A 24,666-nucleotide genomic window follows, 5' to 3' on the forward strand; every position below is an offset into this window, starting at 1 on the left:
AATTCCTACTGATCCCAGCTAGTCAGGAGTCTCAGCTTTTCCATTTTAATTATTCAGCAAACACGCATTCGACCTTAATCCCCAGCCTGAGGGATTCAGTCTCTGGCCCCACAGTCATGGCAAGGCAAACGTCATTTTGCATAAAACGCTCAAAATAGGGTGGGCTGTGGTTTTTTTTTTCCCTAATTCACCCTCTCTAATTTCCAGCCTGTGTCATGCTTTCACTGCCACGAGTCTCAGCTTTTGAAAACTGTCAAGTCCATGCCCCTCTGCACAACAACCGGCGCATGGCAAGGGAGGGGGGACATGAGCAGAGGATCTAGCTGAACCTGTACCCACGGCTGTGACACGAGGGCTGTTCCCTGGAGAGGACAGAGTCAGGCCAGACCCATGGATAACAACCGCTCCTGCTGCCAGGCCAGAAGAGAAGTGCCCTTCGACCAGCTTTCTCCACAACTGATTCCCTGTCCTCCTTCCTGCCTCAAGTTAACTGTGCATTCCTCTGCTCTTCCCAGATCTACCAAACCATGGAAAAGATGGAGAAGAGGCATGCCCTAAGGCCCAGCTTCAGGCAAGAAAACCATCTCAAAGGATGGGAAAGGGGCCTGACTTTCTTTATGTGATTTTTAATTTTTAGCATCCATCAAATCTCTACTTCCAGTCAGTATGAGGGCATCATTTACAGCAGTGTTCGGCAGTGAGGATGCAGAATGAGGCGTGCCATGGCTACCTGGCTGTACGAGGCTGTACTCAGAATGAGTATGACTGGGCTGATGTGGAAACCCGTACGGTGGGTAGCAGTTACCACAACTCCATTCCTAAGAGGCAGCGTGGTTAGCCTGAAAGCCAGATCTGATCTGGCATAGCTCACACCACTGCCTTTAAGACAATGTCTAGGACGTGAGAAAGTTTGGATTAGTATTACCTCTGGCTCAGTGTATCACTTCTCAGCAGAAAAGTTTTCTTCTTGTTTGGGTTCTGCGCGGCTCCAGAAGTAACAGGAGTCTCAAAACATCTCACCTAAAGGCAAACAGGGTCACAGGACTGGATAGAAGAGACACTAAGTCTTTTATTCCTTTTCTATATATCTGCCTTTTTAAACAACCTCAGTTAAACAGGAAAAAAAAAAAAAAAAAAAACCACCAAACCAAACCACAGAGCTACAGCTGAGAAATACATTGAGAATTTTGGAAGAGAGCAGCGAGAACAAGATCAAACGTGCGCTGCACGTTTAAAACAACAACAAAACAAACGGAAGCGACTTAAAAAGCTTGTAAGCTTCAAGTTATCACAGCTTCACTATCTGACGAGCCAGCACACCTAGCTGCCGTGCCTACTAGGCTAATACCAAAGATTTACGTTCTCCCTCTTCTTTCAACATTTCCCACCAACCGGCAGCCATGAAAACTGAGTCTGGCCACACAAACTCCATCCTGCCTCCAGAATGACTCCTTCAGGCCACAAATGAGTTGATGGGAGCTGTGGGCCCAGGCGAGACAATCCCCGGCCGAAAGAGTGCTTTGCCAAGTGAACAAATCTGAGTAAGGAAACCTGCGAGCTGTTGCCGTATGTATCGGTGCAACCGTTTCCTTAATACTGACTCAGGGAGCAAATTAAAGAACTTGGTCCCCTTCACAGAAGTCCAAAAGTCACCTTCAGTGCTTGGGTCAGCCACTACGCCAAGACAAGAACTGCCTAAAAGCTGTATGGCAGAGAGTCACTGCTCAAATACCAGGAGAATACACCAAATTAAACTCCTCCAAGCTATGAGGTTTAGCGCTGGAGAGCTGGACTGACTTGGCCCACCATTGCTCCATCTGGAAGTGATTTGTGCGTACTCCAATGGTCTATGCAGTCTGGGCAAAAGAACAAAATAATGCTATGGAGTTAAATCTTAAGGGGAAAAAAGCCATCCCAACCTCAAGGCAGCATTAACCATTAACTGGTTTACTAATCACATTAGTTAGAAAAACTTGCAAGCTAAGTACATCTCCAGTAAATGACTCCAAATCCACGTAGTCCCATTGAACAAATAAGCGAGCCGGTATTAGCATGTCATCCCGTCATATTTTCCTGCATCCTCTCCCCGGCCTCCCAGAGGGTCTTGCTTGAAGGACAGAAAAATACAAAGATTAATGATAAACTGCACATATCTTTTTTTTTTTTTTTTAATCACAAGGCACAGCTTTGTACGCCAAAAGATTTCTGCAAGCTTTTTCTACGACGACAGATAACTCTCTTATTACTCAAATAGTTCTACAAATTCTGAGGCAGCTACTTGAGGATTCTGATACTACGAAGTATCATAAGACCTTACAATTGAAAATTACAGGGGAGGAAGAAAGGGAAGCTCGAGGAGGAGCCAGCCAGCCAGCAGATAGATAAAATGCAAGATGCCTCCAGGATGCAGAAGGATCATAGCCAGAGATCCTCTCTTCCTTTTGGCTGGAGCTTGCAGAGTTGCCTATTTTAAGTAAGGAGCCTGCTTGAGCCTGACTGCATACAGCTGCCAATAATTATTTCACATCATAACTTACAGAACCAGAGCAAAACATTCTCCGACATAGGAATGACTTAGGTCAAATAGCAAATAACATTTTATTTCATTTACAGTGATATTTTTGAGTAGCAAAGGAACCATGACATACAGGAGCCTGTAATAAAAGTTCATGTGTTTTATCTTTATAAAATAAATGAAATCATACACACAATATAAACAAATGTGTTCTTTGAAGACATTTGAAAAATGTCATGTCTTGATACCTATTATTTTACTTACTGGTGTCTGTTCCATGCTGTCTCTTCCATTTTGAAATAGCATGTAATTGTCAGCATGATAGCTTTTTTTCATCCAACAGTATTCTCAAAATCCAAAAATGCTGGTTATCGATGCATAATCTCCAGGACGCTAAGTTTATAAAAATCTTCACCTGATAGCCGAGTCACAGATCAACCAGATATTTGACTTAAAATACTAGTTACCTTGCAAACAAACATACCACTACTGCACGTAACAACTGAAAAAAGCACCCTATTAAAAAATTAACCTGTCCCTCCATCCCCCTTTCTTGTCCCCCCACCCACTCCAACCCTTAAAGAATCTTTTTTTGTAATTCATATTTGGCAACACTTAATGTCTTTATACAGATTAGGATCTTCAACCCATAGTCAGGCTCTTCGTTGATTAAAAGCAGTCACAAAAGTAGAGAGAAGTGACTATAACAAAAATCCATGGATACCATGTACACCTTCTTGGCGTTCAATGCACAAAGCTATAAAAGCTGAACATAATTTTGTGGAATAAGTCCTCTCTTGCCATTTAGTGTGCCTTCTAGCCATCCTGGTTCTCTGGAAAGTTGCACTGCAAAAGAAAAGGAAAAAAATTACTGCATCTTTTTATGCTTGAGGTAGTACTCTTAGCTTTAGCTCCATGACGCCAGGCAAAACATCCATAAAAACATCCAGTCTTCTGCAATGACCAGCTTAAGCATCTGGCTAAGAAAGACGAAGAGGATGATTAACTTACATACTTGCGTAAGTGAAATAGCTTTTAGGTGCAGGAGACTTCATTAAGGAAACAGTTAATGGAACTTAGAACGGGTTTATAAAACAGAAAAGGGGGAGAAGTTAGAATTCCTATCAAACAGTGGGAAACAATTTCAGTAGCTGGGGGCAAAGCAAGACCAAAACCACCTTGAGCAGAGGTGGTGAATCTGGAAGCTCAGAGCCATAGAAAAAATGGCAGCGGACCTTACTCTGCATGAAAAGTACGCATGGAAAATATTACAGGGGAAATAGAGCCAGATCTCACTCCAGGTATCATCTCTTCACAGAGTAGAGCTGCTATCAGAAGAGCCCGATGGACAAAACTTGAATTATTCTTCTGGTTTAGTCCTCTCTCTGAAATTCCAATACGTAGTGCTATTCACAAAACACAAAGGAAGGGCTTGAAGGATAACGCCGTGTTCCTTATTGCCACCCTAAGTGTTTAGCACTGCTGAGCCCAAAGTTTATGCAAGAGTATCCGTGAATCTAAAATAAGAAAAATCTCAGCTCTAGCCTCTACAGGCCCCACAAGTTATTCTGTGAGCAACAGAACTAATGAAATCTGGCTTCCTATATATATTTTGACCACATTTGACAGGAAATTAAAAAAGAAGCATAAGCCTCATTTTTTTGGGAAAACAGGCTTAGAAGTCCTCAAATTCCCCTATCAAATTTGTTATAAGAATACGATACAGGTACCTACTTACCTATGTAACTGCAAAATCCCACACTTTCAGCGACCTATGGTATTCTCTGCCATATTAATTTATCCTCACAGTTCTTCTGAGACAGACATTATTTAGGGAAGAGATCAGACAAATGCTGAAACACGCTGCCAGCCATGTCAGTGCCTTATTTAAAACACATTAACACATTGGGGAAATGTGATATTTGTAGCCTTCTACAAATCAGGGAAATAACAGTTAAGAGAGAGCAGCATGTTAAGTCTCACTTTCAAAAGCACTGTAAGGCTCTAAATTTGAGCACTTAAAACATACTTTTCTCTAGTTTTTTCCTCGTGTCCTATTATTGTCAGACAGTGAAGCTGGAAGCTGTGCTCAGAAACCCCAGTTTAAACAACAGCTACAGCTCCAAGGAATCCAGAAAACAAAACTGCTTTCAAATGATACTGATAGTTTAGATTCGGATCAAAAGCCTGGGCTTATATTTACAATGAATCTGAATCTTTGACAGAAGATTCCAAAGGAAAAAAAAAAAATACACAGAAAATTACCTTTTAGAATCTCTGCGCGCACAGTAACTTACATTGCTATTAGTAATTAGCAGGCCCTCCTCTGCCTTTGTAATTTTTATTCCACAATTACAGAGTACACGTGCATTTGAAACTGCATCGCTGACACCACCACAAACCTCCCTGCAGAAGCTCCACGGCAGCGGCTGTAATTCTACCCCTTCCAGCAAATACGCCAGCAGCTCTAGCGAGCAGCCAAAGCTCCCCCTGAAGTCTCCCGTGCCTACGGAGCACATCTGTATTACAGGAAACAAACTCCAAAAAAATGACAGATTAGGAAGAAAAACAACTAGAAAACCTGGAAGTAGGAAATCTCTACTTGTCCTCTGGAGCTCAATCTCAAGTTACATTAGAGAGAGGATAGATATTACTGGCATATGAGTGTCTATAAATCAAAGGCCTGCTGGAAATGAGGGGAGCCCTCATCTGAGAGGATCACACCGAAATTTAAATTTACCTAAAATTTGCCCAGGGGAGGAAATGCTCAAACTGTGATGAATCACTTGGCTCAACACAACAGCAAATTTCAGAAGAAACGTTTTCTAAACAAGTTTGATAACATAACGCTGAAGTCACCGAACAGCAGCACGTTCAGAGATAACGCACCATGGCCGGGCAACGGGCCTTGAGTGACAAGTACCATTTTGACCCCAGAAGACTAGACGTGGATGGTACAACTGAGCTCTGTGCTTGGGAAATTAAATATTACAGATGTACATTATGCAGCCCAGGGCCTCGTAATTTCTTAGCAGAAGTTTCTTGCAACCTCTGTGAAGACTGAAGAAAGAATCAGCACTCAGACTACACGTAAAATGACCATTTCTAGAGATCAGGTTTTTTTTAAAAAACGCACCAAGAAGTAATTCTTCATACGGGGCAGCAGTGACGGCTCTCATGTCGGGTAAGACTTCTGCCCCCATTCAAATCACCTTACACAAGAAGTAACCCTTATTAAGTAACAGTAACCCAGATAACCCCGTACATCGCTGACTTCATCTGCAGGCAAACGATATTAATGGGGAAGCTGTCCAAATGTAAAGCTGCTTTCAGCTCCAACGATCCTGTTTTCTTTGCTAATCCATTTCCAAAGTTTAGCATCCAACAGCATTCATTTAAAATAAAAAACACCACACAAAAGACATTTTGCTGTCATGCACAGCTCCTCTTAAACCCAGGACACGGGCTATTTCTGAAAAAATACCCTGCTTAAGAGAAGATGTGCCGTAGTGTCCCCTTTCTGTCATTTCTTCTCCGTCAACAACGATTACAGTTCTTAGCACTTTCTCAGTCCTGCCTCATTTAAAAATACCTTCCTGCAGAAACCACAGATTTGGCCTTAAAACTACAACTCATTATTGGACCAAGCATCCCATAGGACTAAGTCTTATGTCAGCTAGGGACAGGAGGGGAAAATACCTGTAGCGTAAAAGGTGTGGAGCAGAGAACTAAAAATTAAACATTTTCAACCAGGTTTAAGAAGCGTATAGCAAGATGACACAAGATAACCGACCAAAGAACCACCACCAACAGCCGTCACCTCTGAGGTCAGTGGAAATAGCAGCCAAGTTGAGAGCCCAGAGTGGGATGGCGGCTTCCTTCGTACCTGCTGCAAGGCCGTTTCAGCAGTCTCACGCTAGTGGAGGCAAAGCGTAGAGAAGGAGCACGTCTGACCATCAGTAACGACGGCAAGCGCTACGGGACAATCACGCCAGCTCAAATGGACAACCAAAATCAACAGGCTTTCCACTTGCAATGCGATCTCTCAGTACAAGCTTTTCTGATTTCATCTTCTCAAGAAACACAATAAGGTCAGCTTGGCATTTGCAGCATTTCTTCTTACTTTGTTGTCTATAGGAAATCGCTTCAGTATTGCCAATGTTATGATTATCGAACTGCAAATACATAGAACTTGCAAGCAGCTCTTGCCACAGACCCAATGCTATAAGCAGACCTTGTTCTGCTTTGGCAGCTCAAAAGTTTCAGGGGTCTCAACTACAAATGAGACCAAGACTCATTTCCACAGTGGTATTATTCATTGCCTCAGTGCCACTAACTTTAGCGGGATTGAATCAGACACTGATTCACACTGATTTCCACACTGTTGTGGAAACCAGCTGTTTTGGAAGGGAGCAGAAACTGGGGAGGCAATCTAACACGCATGGTGCCTGGCACAAGAGGGCCTCCCTTTCTGAGGGACTACTTTATCAAAGTAATGACCCCAATAAGCTACATAAATGAGGACTGCATTTTGTGGGCAACAGAAATCTCGCTGCTAAAACCACTACAACTCCACAATACGCTTCCATAGAACTCAGACACGCTGGCCAATTTTTCACCGAGAAATTAAATTAAGGCAACAAAATGTGCTCGCAAGCCCGCCGTGCTTAGAAATCCCTAGGGGGTTTTGAAACAATCCCTGTGGGTAAAGTTGACCGCAAAAATAAACAAATATTTAGCATACTTAGGGTTAGCATGGAATTTGAAATTTTAAAACTTGCTGTTTCCCTCAAGTATGTTGTGAGAAGCAGAATTATCTTGTGGACAGGACACAGGGTTAGGAGTCAAGGGGTCTTCCCCCTGACTCTGCTAAAGATTTACTGTGTGACCACAAATAAAACACTCTGCCTGTAAGGGCTCAGGCTTGCGAACTAAAGCAAACACGCTGATACACCACGACAAATTAGCAAAGGTGGAATTCGGCTGGAGACTGCCCTATTTAGAAGCGTCTAAGCTCCTATTACAGCTGGTGGAGATCCAGTCAATACAACGAACAGAGAGAGCGCCCAAAGAATACTTTGGCTCACCCTAAAACAGAGGCAAGTGGTTGGTCAGCTGAGTTGCGGCTGAGTTTCCTGAGTGCTGCTGAGTTTCCTGAGTGACCTGTGTGTAGACACTGAGACCTGGGGTCTTTCTCCTGAGTTGATTCCCATCCCACCTGACAGCTGAACATCGCTGGCAGTCCCGCACACACACCAACTACAAGGTAAAACGCATCAGTTTAAACATCTTCCATTTTAAAATTTCTCTTCCAGAGACCACTGCTTCCACAACACTGTTGGCAGGAGCAAAGGTTAAGGTCAAACTACCTTCAGTGACTTCTTAAAACTTCTAGCCAAGTCCATAGGAATTTGGTAGTGCTCATCTGGTAATTTTTATTGGTGAAGTGACTGTAACTTTCAGCAGCAGTTTGAGGTAACTACCTCCAAATGGCATGGAGGTATCTGAAAAGGAGAACATCTGTACACAGCCTGTACACTCAGTTTCTCCATGTGTAAAATGGAGATAATTAATGCACATGAATGTTTCCAAGTGCTTTGAAATCCACAGATGAAAGGTGCGCAAAGAAGTAGCTTTATCCTCACTTTTACCTCAGCAGAAGAATTATTTGCACATACAGTGCAATACAGTATTTTGGGAGTACTACTTCTCTTCGATGTAAATCCTTCATTTGTCAGTACCATAAAGACAGTCCAGAAGGCACTGCGTGAATAAGAGGGAAGACAGTGCCTTGGAGTCAAAAACCAGGGACATTAACTAAGGCCGGCACTTCGTTACACTGGAAAAGACAGCGAGGGATGACAACGGCTGTGTGAACACGGCTTTTTGTGCTCCTGCTATGCTCGGAAGGGACAATCGGTGACACACCTTTCCTGAGGAAAATTACTATAACATAACACTTTCTCGGCTTTCCCCATATTTTCTCTGCCCCAAAACCCGATTTTAAAAATTGTAAAAAGCTTTGGAGAGAGCTATCTTTACAAGTTTTTCAGGAAGCCTTCCTGCTGGCAATACGGACGAGGAATTTTGTTGAGTAAACACCGTTTATGCTATCTAAAATACTTCTCCCTAGTGAAACTCCCATTGACTGACTTCTCTTTCAAGAAACAGAAATTTAGTAACGCTTGGCTCCAAGGCTGGCAAGGTTTCAATGCCAGGCAGTCTGATTATTCTTTCCACGATTATTGGGAATATCTGCTTCAACAACAACAACAAAAATATACAGCCAGCATATGTCTCGCACAATCTCAGATCAAACTCTGCTTCTTCCCATATGTGCCCTTATCCAGCTGCAAACTCTTCGAGCTTTGCCTCTAACCACTTGAATTATATTGTTATGTGCTGTCAATAACATAGCCTGTAGCAACTGGGAAATAAAAATATTGGCACAGCCTAAGGTAAATTGAATTGAAGATTTATAAAAAAAAAAAATTCCAGTGGATATTGTTCAGATTACATTATTCATTTTCTTACACAATTCAATTAAGTAGAAAACTTTGCCTTTTCTTTTTAACTTACCAGATGGTGCCTTAGCGTTTATATTCTATGACACTTTAATGGAAAGACTGTGGGATTCAGGGTAGCACAACATACATGCAATATTGAAAACACCTGAATATGCAAATGTTCAGATTCTATATTCCTATCAGGTGATGTAAAGCTTAATTTAAGATATTAGTAAACCTAACCTTGTCAGACTGAAACACAAACAGATATTATCTTCCCCATTCAGAAAAAGGAAATGGAGACAGGAGTAAAGGTTAAATTCTTACCTTCTTGCACCAATATTGCATTTAGCAGCCATGACAGGTGCAAGACTCTACTTCACTAAATGCCATTATTCTGTCTCAGGCTGGAGCAGCCAGAAAGATTCATCCAGGATAGCAACAGATAAGAAAGAACTGCTGCAATCAACATCTATGGACCATGAGAGGTGAAACAGAAGAAGAACAAGGAAGGGAAGCAAAAGACAGAAGGAAACAAAGCAAAAAAGAGAGGGAAGAGAAAGGAAAAAGCTCAACAAACGAACAGCGAGAGGTGAAAGAGGCAGGATTAGAAAAGTGAAACAGGCAGGGTAGAGAAAGGAGAGACAGATAAAACCTTCACTAATGGAAGCAGCGCTTTTTAGTAGACATTAATTTAACAGTTACTTTAATGGTTGATACTAGCTGTATGTCAACTTGATTGATGCGTTGTCACTTTGATAGTTAAGGTTATTGGTAGAGCAGCAGAATTGATGTATTATTACTTTAATTCTTCATTTGGGGGCTTTATTAGGGCATATGGGAATTTAAATTGAGTAACTAAAGAACCTGAATTGATTCACTGGAATGCGATCCCAGCATAGACACATGGGTGCCTACTGCAAAAAGAAAAGGCCTCTGTGAAGGCATTTCAGAGATTTCAAATATGAAGACTGGTCTGCATTTTTAATGAGAATATTTTTCTATACTGACAGACCCATCCACGACATAACCTATTGGGAACCATTATGGAATGGCCGTTATTACATATGTCCAGTTACTGCCTTATTACTTGCATGGTCTCCTTTTTTCTGCCAATCCACAGCCTACCTTAGGCTGAAAGCCTGCAGGGAAAAGACAATGCCTATAAAGTAACCAGGATACCGTGGAACAAATCAAAGCAAAGGTATTCAGGGAAATGCGATCCTTCCCATTGGAAATCTGCAATTAGGTTTACAAAATGCAATCCATGTAACCGTTTCCCAAGCTTCCAACTTTATTTGTACGATAATACGGAAAGAGAGTTGAAACATTTCTCCACAGCTGCCAAAGAGTCGAATTCCGTACTTGTTCTTGGACAATCCAACTCCCTAGTTGAAAAACTTGACTGAGGTTGTAATGCACCAAACCCATGGTAGCTTTGTCGTAACTTCTAGCGATCTCTTTGCACAAGAAAAGAATCTTAACATTGCTCTCACACATATGCGCGACACGCAAGCAACTGCTTCTTGAAAGACTTTCTTATCCCATGCCAACACAACAGGTGCGCAACCCTTGCTGTTCTGCCTTAGAAATGCCTCTCTTCTACGCATCAGATCTTTTCCCCCATGCACTAGATTATTTTTTTTTCCTGTACACAGTTTTATGTCTGCTGAAGATCCCCATCAGTCATGTTTTAAAAAACTTAAATTAAAATAACTGGTGTTAGAGACTTTAAAAAGAGCAATCATTTAGCTAATTCATCTTTAAAAGGTTTCCCACCTAACTTGATTCAGACGTGATTTGCCTGTAAGGCAGCTCTAATAGGAAATATCAAGTATGATTTTGTAAAGTGAGTTCTAGTAGGAAAGAACCTAGTGGGGACCCCAGACCGCCTTACACTGGGGAAGAAGAAAAAAAAAAGCAGAACTGAACTCTGGACCAGGCTTACTATTTACTTGTTTCGGAGGAGGCCTATGGTCTGCCTGCATTAAAATAAGCATCACGAAGAACGTGTGATTTTGTTGTTGTTATACATGCTATGCATGCTAAAAAAAATAAATAAATTACGATTCTGCTGAGCCTGCCATTTGTTTCAGCTCATTAAACAAATTAGGAACGTTCTACTGGGGTTGGGGAGGACAGGACTAAAAGATTTTCATTTATGAGAAAAACTTTCCCACACACACTTTTGATCCAGTGCTAACAGAGTTAACAGGGTGCATTTTGGGAAATATAAGACATATTTAGTTAAGTTTTTAATGCTTGCAGGTTGATGTTTTCCAGCTGTTTTAGACTGTGTACTTTTCTCTTTTTCCTGCTGGATGTAAACTGGGAATTTGGAATGCTCCTCCTTTATTGAACATCCAACCAAAGATTCTCACACGTGGTATTTGAATGACCGGGCCAGTACATCTCCTAAGTGCGTTTGGTCATGCAGAATTAAATACCACTTTCCCTCTGGAAAGCACGTATCAGATTTCTGACCTGGTAGCAAGCTAAAAGCTGACAATGGATGAGAAGAAAACAGGCATCGCTGCAGAATTTCCAGATTCTTTAGAGGCCAGTATCCCTCTTACTACCCCCCCGCCTCGAGACAGACTGAAAGACTGAAATACCGGTCTCAGTACTCATAATGTTCTTTGGATGGAATTCTCAGATCACTTTGAATTCCCCAGTCTGCACAAAACTTGGATGAAGATTTGGCCAAACTTAAGAGTCTTCTGTTTTTTTAGTATGAATGAAATTTTGTTATCGAGGTCTTGCAACAAACAACGGTCTTACCGTACTGCTGCTATGAATTGATTTCTGCTTAGATTTATTATTAAATTGCATTCAATTAACAAGAACTGCTGAATTTGTGCAGGCCCCTGTTGAGCCATTCCATATTATCTCTTTCTTATAATAGGAATTACCTTGCGATAGGAAGAAACTATGTTCTAATGTCAATCTTCTGCATCTTCAGGGTTTGTATTACGGTAGTCACCGGCATAAGGTTTAAAAACTGAAACTGTTCCTATCAGTTTGAAGTCCCTGTGCAGTTGCTGAAAAGTAGAGCCATGGAAGCTCCCTGAGAAGCAACACAGTCTTGAGCACAGGAATCCCCTGCTGGATGTTCATATGTAATACTATATTTGGGTCCACAGGAATCTTTAAACACAGGCCTCCATTCTGCACCTCAGTGAATATTCCCTTTTCTACAAGTACACACACAGACTAAAGCACCCCTTGATCCAAAAAGTAAACACACTCTTTTCTCTCCCGTGATCACCTGATTTACCTGGAGCTCTGCTTGCTTGAAAATCGTTGAACAGAATTTTTTTTCTTTACATGAAAGCCCGTATGTTACTTTACAATGATAGTTCACATATTAAAAAACAAAAACAAACAAAAAAAACCCCAGTTTTATAGACCTAAATGTTTTTCTCTATTGCGGAATAATCTTTTTGGTACTACAACACATTTAAATGCTGCTGAAAAATTAGACCAATTGGAAGTGTCACCAGAAATCAAAGGCATTGCCTCACAGTGCTAAGTACATGCTAAGTAGCTTCTGCGTACCAGAAATCATCTACATCACCAATCGTGTGCCATCAGCAACATTGACAGAATAGCAGGTAGGCTTGTATTTTTATCCAAAATCATTTAAGCAGTATGGTCAATTTGTTTTTCATTGCCTTATATTTACTCAAGCAGTACTTACCGTCTTCAAAAATTGCTCCTATCTGAAATGATAATTCAGAGCTGTGTTCTGCTTCACATGGATAAACTGCTCTTGCCTTTCGGTGGGCAACGCTGAAAAATGAAATTATGAATTATAGTAATTTTTGACTATTACACAAACACTCTCCTTTCTCAACCATTCTCTCTCCATTCTCATTTCGAGATGACTAAAACTTTAAACGCAATCTCACATGCATCTTTACAGGCTTATAATTCATACACACAAATGCCAAAGCTGAAGCTTCACAGTTTACTGTTGGCATTTCTGACTATCATACTCCTAACTTTATGCACGCTTATTTTTATGATAGTTAAACTTGACTTTCAACTACAGTTAAAGTTTTGCCAAGTGCTAATCAGCAACGAAATCAATAGTAGGCCAAGCACACTATACTTAATTTATAGACTAATCATCATTACATCTTCTGAAATGTTTCTTCATGAATCTTGCAATTCAGCTTTTCACTATCACTCTACAGAATTTGCTTTTTGTATTTCTTTACAATACAACTTTACTAGACTACTGAACATGCTGTTTTGTCCCAAACACATTAAGATTGCTAAATATTTCAGGCTTTCTTTTAGAGATGTTCTCAGGATGTTCAGTAATAAGCCACCAATATGAATTTGTCCAAAGTACTCATTTCTCCAAGTACCATAAGCAGAGATCTTGGAATATGTAAGTATTTTTGGCATGTCTTATTTAATCACGCCTTTGCGAACTGACAGTTTGCTGCTGCCCAATGATGCTTTGTTTAGACACAGCACCCACACCATTAAATCATGTTTTGTTGAGCCCAGGCAACAACAACTACACATAAAACATTGGGAAAGATTCTCCCTGCCCCGAGGAACTTGCAGTCAAGCAGACAATGCAGTTCTGGTGCAAAATGTGACCAGTAATGAGAAACGGAATTTTCTTACCAAGTGTTGGAAAGAATTTATGAATATACACAATTACTTTAATTAGAAAAGCAAATATTATAAAACTCAAAGGAAAAAGCTAAGACAGTGAACGCTTTCAAAGGAAAAAGGGAAAATGCTTCAAAAGGTGGACAACGACATTGGAAGGAAGCAGAAACAGGATGGAAGGAAAGCAGGCCAAAAGAGTGAAATGATTTAATGAAACCACAGAGAGAGGTAAATATATGGGAAAGTCTTTCAGAGGCAAGAAGGCTAGGTTGTATACCTTAAATTTGACATGGGTGGCTACAGAAAAAAAAAAGAATCTGTGTTTTAAAACAAGTTGTAAGAGAATCGCTGCGGTAGAGAGACACTATGAATTGACCACCCAAATCAAAGTCCACTTGTATTAACCAACAAGCCACTGGCTCAATCTGTGTGCCTTCTACAAGGAAGGCGTTCAAAGGAAAAGTAAGACAAAGTCGACAGTTATTTTATTCTGTCAAAATCGCTACGGTTGCTTTTCTTGATTTGAGATAATCATTCACATACTGCAGGTGTGAATTAGCTATTTTTAAAAACATACAGAAAAAAGGAGGGAAAAGTTGGAGTGTACATCGTACCTTTCCACCGCTCTGTCACTCCCAGTGGCAGGGTTAGAGAAGAAGAAAGCAGATGGTACAGTATTTGTGGCAGCAGGGTTAGCAGACGGAGTATTCATCCACGAGACCATCGATGGGCGGCTTTGACCAGAACTAAGAGGAAATATATTCAAGGCAGAATTAACAAGGTGAATAAAATTTCTTTTCATACCAAAATGTTTGAATCTTGATAACTAGTTAGATCCTCAAATTCAAAACCAATAATAACGGTGAGCTGATTTTGCAGACATGGTCATCATACGATTCTGCATTTCCTCCTTGAAAGTATTTCTCCTACGTGCCCTACAATCCTAAACTAAGACAAATTACCTGAGATGTATGACATAACCAATAAAAAGACAAAACTCCACATCCCTTATCTAATAAAGACAGATACAATGAAACTGCATATAGCAGGCTATTATTTGAGCTGCCACTTCGCCTTTACAAGTTTTGATGAATCTATTTAAAAATCTTCTCAGTGCTGTACTAAGGTACGTACGACTGGGAAGATTTCAAAAAAGGCTGCAGCTATTACAACACTGGGATCACGATGCTGGCTCTGGATTGAGATCTCATTCGCATAACTGCGTAGATACTGCCTCAGTGGCTGCCCTCACGAACACACTGTTCAAATATGTATTAAATTAATGGCTGAACACACAGCTGCCGCATGAGGAGAAGAAATAGCAGCCAAAGTTAAAACTTTTATTAGTCATTGAAAACCATACAAAGTCCTCCCCAACATAAAGGATGTTCCTAATTTTACACCTTGAAGAACTAAAGCGTTCCAGCACTAGAAGGCTTTCTTTCACTGCACGGGGAAAACAACAAATAGTCCAAACATTTAATGTCAGCATATCTTTGGAACAAAGAGCTGGACTTCAAGAAGTTTCTAAGCAGAAACAGAATTAAAATCATTCGCGCACAGCTTTCACACAGGAATCATCCCTCAGAAGTACAGACTTAACAATACAGCGTTTATCAGTTCGCCTTATTCCAACATTAACCACTTACTTAGCATAAATCTGCAAAGTACCACCAAAATGTAGGAATCCAGTCAAGAAGGTTTTTGTGGCAGTGTAAACGCACACCCAGATAAGGCAGATCGACCAAAAGCAAAAAAAGTCTTCAACAATCAGCCCAATTACAAATGTAAATGAATAAAAGAAAGCAGGAAACCTAACTCACATAGCTCATTTTAATCTTCTTGTGCACAGGGATGTTTAATTTCTAGAAGAAAGGATCAGCACCGTTGGTTTGTGTAACATGGTTTACAACCAAATTCAGGTTTCACAAACTAATTTCCCCAGCCAACAGATCTCAGTCACTCTAGCAATCACATAGTTAAGCAGACATTTATTTTGATTATTAATTTTTAAATTTAGTACATTATAAAATGGCAAATGGCACATTCCTTATTTAACAAGACAATAGGTTTTCCTTTGGATCTGTGTCAGGCAGCATTTGGATGAAAACTGGAATTCACAGTGTATGAAAACAGCATTCTACAGTTAATTCCACTAATAAAAATGAAACTTAAATGTGCTGGAATCATAACCAGAAAGCTTTATCAAAACATGCTCTGCTTTAAAAACTATCAGATTTACAAAATAAAGGAAGGAATCGTATGTGGTAAACTGAATGAAAAGCTGGATTGTGCTTTTCAATACATAGAAACGTATTTCATGATTAACTTTGGGAACAGGACATACAGTCTGCTTCACTGCTTCTGAATCTTCCATTACACGGTTATTTACATCTTCCAATAATTACATACCTTTGAAGACCAGCACCTACATAATTTTGGGGTTTACTTTTATTTGAACTTGACTTTTTCCTCCCGCTTTTATCTAATCATTGAAAAATTTTCCTCAGGTAAAGCAAAAACCTTCAACTAAAAGCGACTTCGTTCATAGAAGGAAAACAAAAAGCAAACAGCAGCATTTGTATTACTTTCTGTGAACACCGAGGATAAAAAATTCCTCAGCGCTACTGTAAAGTTTATAAAGATTGACAGAAGGTAGACTATTTCTCCCTCATTCTGCACATAATGTATATGTGCAGAATTAATTCTAACTCAGTAACATAGAAGGTGAACCTAAGACAAAAGTTTTCCTAAAGTGAATTTAAAAAAAAGTATCCTACTGGCATAGATTAAACTACTATAGTTAAAACAACGTGATATTTAAATAAAAAAATCTTCTTTTTGATCTGCAAATCATTTGAAGATCATTTCTAATCATTCAAATAATTTCTAACATTAAGACTGGTGTCGGGGTCATTTCTGAAACCTGTAAAACTACAGAAAATAGAAAAATAATATTCCAAGTGTAATGCCAGAAGAGTATGAAAATGTGTCTAATGCAAACTAACCACAATTCAAGAATATTCTACCAAGTGGTCTTCTCTAGTGCATGCCTCTGATGTGTGTTGTTTATTTTTTCAATAAGTGAATAACAACATCTTCCATTTATTAGATATCTCATTGAAACGCATCATATTAATTTATGCAGCTTACTTGATTAGCTCTAGAACAACATACACCACCTGCGTGTAAGACACAGTATTAATGATTTCAAAATGATACTCAGAAGAGGGAAGACACAAAAGATGGACTCCGACCCAGGAATGCAATGGTCATTCCGAAGAATACTTGGAATAAGTATTGTAAGTATACCAGATGGTTTCTCACTGAGACTTGGAGAGAAAAGAAAAAGAAAAAAGAGGAAAGGTGTGCAAATAAAGGACTAGAAGATGAAAGAAAATGTTCAGATCCATGTCAAAGCATGTTTATTTCACAAGTTACAGAGACTCAACAAGAAGGGCAATCTATCAACTAGTAAGACTACACTGTCCTTTACCAGGCATCTTTATATAAAAGCATGTAAAAACTGGCAGGTTTTCTATGAATCCTGAGCCACTCCAACAGTCCTAGTGGAAAAACACTCCAGAAGTGCAGGTACGTGGAGCACTGGGCTGTTCCCTCCCCCACTTTTTGATGAATTCCCTTAATGCATTTCAGCTGTAGCGAAAGCACTGCAGCACGGCTCCTGAATTCGCCTGTCACCTTCAGCTCCTGGCTACCGAGCCAGAGATCATGCCCTAGGATCCCGCGGGGGGTGGAGGGAACATTTTTCAATAGCAATAGTTGCACCATGTTAAAAAGAAGGGGAAAAAAAAATAATAGTTTTAAATATTAAGCACATTCTAGAATTGCAGGGGGGTTTACTTACTGTACTTGGCTATCTCAGGAACCACTTAATTTTATTATTAAAACAGAAGTTTTTACTCAACAGGAAAAATCAGTTCCAATGTGTGTAAGCAACAAGCTGCTGGATTTTATTTTTTTTTTTCTTGAGAAGATTCTTGCGATAGCGAAGTTCCCTTGCTATAAAGCTATGCACACCTTGTTTATCGAGATGATATATTAGAAAGTATTGCATATCTTATCATATAGCATCTCAACTTTAAGAAGGTATGTTGAAGAAATCCTTTCTCCTAAGGGCTAAAACTAAGGCACTGCATCTCGGGGCGGGGGGCGGGGGGGAGATTTAAAAAAAAGCCTGACATAACCATATTTCTTGGAGAAAAAATGCTATTGTCTGGCATAGTGAACGCTGGGAGAAGGGAGGAGGGGGGAAATGGCCTTACTGAAAATAAGCTAGAGATTTTGTACTGATATTCAGAAACAAACTCCTGAAAACAAGATTTTATTGGATGTTTATCTGGCTGGTTCCTAAGGTAACACAGCTAAAGAGCAGCCTCTTATCTTGAGAGCGAGGAAGAGACTCTGTGAAAAGAATCTACGCTGCAACTCTTCAGAAAAAAAGGGTTGTTTCATAGACGAGTTTGGCAGCCCCATGGCTGTCGTATCACAGCGTCTGGCTGGCAAACTCAATGAAAGCATTCTCAAAAGGTTTCATTATAAGACAACACGGTATACCAAAAGGTGTCGGCTATTTCTGGTTCGATATGCAACCCAATACTCCCCACCACCAGACAATGATCTTCCTGCACGTTAAAACCCCTGTGCCTTGGTGAGGCTGGGGAGCAGAAAAATACAGGGATGAAATTCTAGAAATCGTCATAGTTGCAGCAAAGCTGGAGACAAAACAGGACGGACTCTCCTCATCCGTGTTCCCCCTGAGAAGAAACTCCACCCCCAAAATTTAAAGTGTGTAACATGCACGCACCATTCCTGAACCCTCATTTATACAGAACGCAACAGCCAGCACTGAAACAGAGGTTTTGTTAAACTCGGATTGTGAAGTCTCGGTGAAGCAGCTAACACATTAGTGAAACGATCTTTCACGCCAGTCTGGCAAATCTGAAGTTAACGTCTACAGCAGCTGTCCTAAGCTAAAGCATTTTTAAGTGATAATTCAGACAAAGCAAAAATGATGTACATTTATGAGCTTATAGCATACTGCTCCCTTTAGCAAAAAAATGAGGGGGCTGTGTTCCCCGGGATCATGAAGAGGAGAGAGGGGAGAAGAGAGCGGGGAAAGGAGGAGGAAAAAGAAACTTTAGCTCATCACAGTGGTTGCATCCCTGTCTCTCCCCGCTCTGAGCATACATTCCGTGTACCCCGTGCTCACCCAGGGGTGCTGCTGTCAAGCCCAGCTGCCCAGCCCTCTCGGAAGACAAGGAGATGCCAAAGTCTGTTTTGTATGAAGCACATGACCAAGTTATATTATGCCTGTTTCAAAGGAGCTGCAAAATGAGGGCTATTTGCTCTGCTTGCATAACAAAAAGGTACAAAAAGAAGTGCCTGCTCGGCTAAACCCCCGCTCTCAAATTGCTGAGTCACTGAAGAGGTGGCAGCTGAAACAAAAACAAACTGCAAAATAAGCATAATGAGTGAAGAGCGCGGCTGTATACCTGGACTGTGCCTTCTGCAGCCGTTAAAGCATCTTCTTTTAATAAAATATGATGATGACGTTAGGCATTATAAAAGGTTTTAAAGACACTGAAACTGAAGTCAGTCATCATTTCTGTAAAATTGCAAATTCACACCGCTGCCAGAAAGTACATAGAGGAACTATTCCAATTTTAAGGAGACTATAGATGCAGTCTACTGATGTAGATATAACAAGGCTGATGGGAATTCATTCAGCAGTCAAACAAAATTAGTAACTATCTCCAAGGCTTCTGTTATGTGCAGAACACCACTATTTCTGCCCTCCTTTGCCATCTGATGGCTCTTTTAACATCAGTTTGCTCACTGGGAATTTGAACAGCCTGAGATTTCACAAAGAACAAGTAGCTTCTTCCCAGCCTGGTCACAAAGACCCTGAAAGCACTCACGATGCTGCACAGCACGGTTCTCATCACCATTTTGAAAGCCTCTGTGGATATTAAAAACCCAAAAATGATGCCCATAGTATAGCACATATACACCACTGAGCTGGGTAACAGAATATTTTAGTGTCAGGAGAACCAATGAAGAAGAACTGCAAAAGAAATGAAAAAAAAGCCTGGATTATTTCCTCTGCCGCTGGTCTCTTGCATATTCCTGAAAAGCCATTTAGGTTGGTGCTTCTATTCTCCTCTGGGTTTTGAGTACCTTCGGTATTTGATTGTCAAGACTGTATTTTACGTGCTCCCACAGCATCCCAAGGTGGGATTCACTTTGAAAGCTATGAATCTTACTATTCTGAGCCCAGAAATGTAACTGCTTTAACAAGCCACGCACCCCTACTTTTACACACACTCAGCGAAGAGGTTTGAGGAACAGGATGCTTTCCATCCCCTTCAGATGCAAAATCCCAAAGGCTTACAGAGGGAAAGAGGAGGCGGCAAAGTAAACAGATACTCAGACGGTATCATCATCTTGAGGAAGGCTACCCCACATCTTGCACCATGACGCCATCCAGAACAACCACCAGAAGTCACCACGTTTCAGCTCCCTAGGAAACCCAGAAACCCTGCAGTTTCAGATCCCAAAATGAATTCTCCGGCTGAGGAATGAGACATTAGTTTTCATGATCTGAATCAAGAAGGATCATGCAGATGGTGCAGGGGACTTCCAACCAAAAAGGAAGGCTCTGACCCAATTCTGAAAGCCCAGCACTGTGAGGCGTAAGTCTGTAAGCTCTGTGGATAAGTCCTGGCGTAGGCCATCGTACTTTAAGCACAGAAAGATCTCGTGACAACAATGGGCCAGTTACAGTAACAAATCTTTCCTTATCAGAAAAAGATCCTCAGAAAGATTAATTACAACGCATACCGAGCCCAGGGAATACCAGGTGTTCAGCCTTTTTGGTTCATTCTGAGGTCAAGTGAAAACAGACATAAGGCAATCCACACTGTTTTAGGACATGACTTGTAATCCACCTTTCAACTCATCAGTCAGCATGATAAGGGAAACCTACACTAATCCATTCGAGGCGAGCTTCCATTATAGACAGCACTCCAGGAGAGGCTGAGTAAGACAGACCTCATATCAATAAATGGTTCTGGCCCACTGGGAAGTCAGAGAGGAGCTTGATGAACACCACCATCCTGATTACTGAAGTTCAAGATAACTGAAATTGTTGAAATTGAGTGAAGCTGAGTGATATTCTTACTCTGAAATTTTGGAATCACTGCATGTAGCCTGAGTTTGTGAATTAAGACAATTCAATATTCTCAAAATCAGTATTAGGCACGATCTGCTTTCCCTCCAAGAGAATGGGAAGTACCTGCCTTATGACCCCTTCTGCTAGGATTAGAGGAAATAGGCTCTACAGCTGCAGGGAAGGACCGCTTGTCAAAGCAGCACCTCAGAAGAAAGACGGTTAGTGATGTGAGCCTGCAGCCACGTCCGAGACCAGACAAGAAAGTCCACACCTAACCTCAACATAAAAAGGTAACACCTCAGTCAGAAGAGTCATAGGAGGTGCAGAAATGGGAAGGAGGAGATGGAAGCAGGAGATGCCCAAGCTTTACACAGATTCGCAGAATCAAAATGCATTAGCAACCGAGTGTGCACAGGCCATACAACCAAAACAGAGTAATTAATATTTTCTCTGAAGAAAATCAGTCACAGGACCTGAAACTTCAGACAGATTCAAACCAAAGGTCCTATGTTTAAGACACAACATGCCTCTATTTCTCAAAGAAGAGACATTAGTTACTGTAATTACCTTTTTTGGCATAGAGTAGGTTAGTTATAAATGTTAAAAAGCCCAAAACTATGCTCAAAAGTAATAATTTCTAAAACATAATAAAACAGAATTGGGAAAAAAAGTATTTTAATAGCACCTAAACAATACAAAACAGGCTGAAGATTGAGAACAATTTTGATAAAGGTAACCAAAGCCATGTAGTAAATTCTATAATCACACCACAGCAGCCATAAAAAAGTTCCCCTCGCCCTTTTTTAATTGAAATATATCACTTCATACTTCACTACAAGAGGACATTAATGAAAAAAAAAATTTGTTGTCTTTTACAGACTCTAACTTACACTGTGCCTTTACTTGTTTAGATGTATTTATTAGACACAGATGTATATACCTAGTTTAGCTGTCACTGTATGTATGTATTGTTTGCATGTGTAAAGGGTGAAAGTCAAACCATGTATCACTGGCTTTCAACTGCATGTAAAAGGGAAGATTGACTACTGTTCCGTAGTTCAATCGCACTTTAAGAACTATCCATAACCCCTTCTAATAAATATCTCCAAAAGCAAGACCATCACTATTATCGAAACAGCTTGGGGACTAGCTTAGAAAAGCCAGTCAGCTTCTTACTATCTGAAATCCTGAACTCTGAACTCCTTTTTGGAAACTACATATTTTCAATTATGAAAAATTTGTTTCGTACATCATAGGAATAAAAATCTGAGTGATTAAGGTGTATATTTTTCAGTGCCAATCAGGAAGGCAAAAAGGAATGTCAGGGTTGCATCCTGCAGCAAAGAGCTATCAAGCTTCTTGCAAAAAAGATGTGGCAGATTTATTTACTTCTTGGGCAAATACAAGAGGAAAACCAGAAGCTGCGTAGGACAGAGAAATTAAGCCAGAGGATGAATTTCACCGCATTACATGCTTCACATTAATATTCTGTGTGGACTCTTCTGCACCGTGATGTGACGCTATGAGGTATTTCACAGAAACATTGGCATAACTCTCTGTGTGGCTCAACCATGAGCTGGATGAAAGGAACTAATTAAGCGGGTTTACAGTCTTCACCAAAAAAGTGTTAGAAACAAATACCACCACTCCGCGAACCAGATTATAGCCACTATATACCACTATATAGCTCACACTGCATGAAGTGCATCCTTACACAAAAGTTCAGGCTTCCTCCACTTTTAAAGCAGACACAGCACTAAGTATTCACACAAGGGGTGTATAGTGTCTCATATGCCATAAACTCCCACTATAGCTTACTAAGCACCCACTTTCCTTCATAGGCAAATCCTACTTAACTCCTGACCTTTTATTCTTGTTAAGCCCTGCCCTTTCCTACTGCTTTTATTTTTTCCTTTTCCATGAAATTTGGGAATAAATTCATATTTCTCTCTTATTACTAGTACAGGCTAATGGCTAAAACGTGGGTTTTTTTGTCCTCCTTTTCCCCTCGGTCTTGGTTTGATGGCTCAATTTTGTATGTCAACTCATTTCCTGAATTTCCAGCGTGGTGTTTTTCTTTGCTCACCCTTCCCCTTTCCACTCTATGTCTTCCCCTCATCTATTGTCAGCAGATTCTTGGTGCTTCTGGTGACACTTTTATATGAATACTTTTCCTTACCAACACTGACAAATGACTGCCTGTTGCCACAGAATTTGCAGGGAGCAGCAACCTGCAGCAGCTTCCAGAACAGAAGAAATGGCTAAAATATTACTAGGAAAGAGCGAGAGAGAGAGGAAGAAAACACAAATTCATTCGCCATGCAAGATTAGCAATAACGCTTCCTCAGATCAACGAGGGTTTGAAGCAACGCTGAAGGAAGGAGCAAAGGGTGGATTCTGGGGTCTAAAGTCCTCAGGTAATTTGCAATTTTAGGGTAGACAATGGTTTGGGCAAAAATTGATGGCTATGGATAAAAGATGGTTGGAAGTTTGTTTGGTTAGGGTTGGGGTTTTTTGTTTAAATCCAGGTCAGAATAATATTATGGGCAACTCGTAAAATATATCTATTCTGTATGGAGGGAATAAAATGTTACAATACATGACCTACTTGATAAACCCAAAGTACAATATGGCAAGTATCACTGTATTTGTACATTCTCCTTTACAAACTTTTATATTGGCAAATTCCTGAAACGGGGAATCCAGTGTCTCAAATAGCAGAAGATACAGACCAAAGAAAACTGCTAAAGAATGCCTGTATGGATGACTGCGTTTCATCCAGAAGACACCGTTTACCTTCAGAACGCCGGCTATGCTGGCAATCTAATTTAGAAGGAACATGCAAGGAACGGGGTTCATCTAACGTAGAAACTCTTTCGCCAGAACCAACTGTGGCTTTGAGGGAAATAATGAGCATTTTGAGAATGTCCCGCTGGTGAAACTATACCAACATCAGCTCCAAAACAGTCTGAAAAATGCTCCCCTTACATGAACAGTAACCACCCGGAGCTCTGTCAGAGCAAAGTGGACTTTGACAGTGGTTCCAGTGGAACCTGAGGAAGATAGATGGCTGCCCAATGTTAATTCTGTAGCTTGTGTGTACGGAGACTTAAAGCAGAGAGGAAAAAGAAAGAATGCAAATGCTTTGGTTAACGTTGAATTGAGACTGCCATCGCTGCTCTGCCATAAAGGGAAAAAAATGCCCATACCAGTGGAGAGCACTACAAGGGAGCAATACTCCATCCAGCTCACTACCATAATTATCAGTTTATCTCTGAGAGTAGCTTGTGCTAAGCATCCTTGACAGAAGGGATTTTCAAACATCAAGTAGAAAAGGTAATTTGCCCATCCTGGGCTACTTGCAGTTTGAATCCTGCGTCTACATAAACTACTCTAACTTTGCGACTGACAGGGGAAAAAAATTCTAGCATAGAGCATATGTAAAAATAAAATGCATTTGTTTTTAGTATTTAGCTCAAGATGGAAGTGTGAAGTTAAACATATCTTCAGGAAAAAGGTTGAAAAAAAGTTTAGGGTGCAAGATAACCTTAGAACAGCAAACTTGGGTCTCCACTGAGAACCACCCCTGCCGTGGGCAGTAAGAGCCAACCATTACCCAACTCTCTACTCACCCCTGCAGCAGTACATGACAACACAGGGCATATGTCTGATCCACACAAAGCTTTCAAAAAAAAATCTAGCATCAGGCAGACGCACACTTACAGACATGAAAACCAACAGCTTAGCGGGGCTTCAAAATGGCACATATGTGAAAACATCACCTTCCAGTTACACCGTATGCATAGTACATCTTTAAA

At 40.5% G+C, this 24,666-nt stretch overlaps 1 protein-coding gene across 3 annotated transcripts in view; it reads right to left on the bottom strand.

Moving 5' to 3' along the window:
• Window positions 1-2,579: 2,579 nt before the first annotated feature.
• The window catches only part of ARHGAP10 (Rho GTPase activating protein 10), a 153,501-nt gene continuing 131,414 nt past the window's right edge, over window positions 2,580-24,666 (bottom strand). For all 3 annotated transcript variants that reach the window (XM_074588835.1, XM_074588836.1, XM_074588837.1), the window contains 3 exons: window positions 14,268-14,399; window positions 12,722-12,813; window positions 2,580-3,361 (listed from right to left, as the gene is read on the bottom strand). In XM_074588835.1, coding sequence (XP_074444936.1) covers window positions 3,273-3,361; window positions 12,722-12,813; window positions 14,268-14,399 — 313 coding nt within the window. In that variant the 3' untranslated portion in view covers window positions 2,580-3,272. The remainder of the gene's footprint in view (window positions 3,362-12,721; window positions 12,814-14,267; window positions 14,400-24,666) is intronic.

This window comes from Larus michahellis, chromosome 5 (assembly GCF_964199755.1).
Source record: "Larus michahellis chromosome 5, bLarMic1.1, whole genome shotgun sequence".
Classification (NCBI taxonomy): domain Eukaryota; kingdom Metazoa; phylum Chordata; class Aves; order Charadriiformes; family Laridae; genus Larus; species Larus michahellis.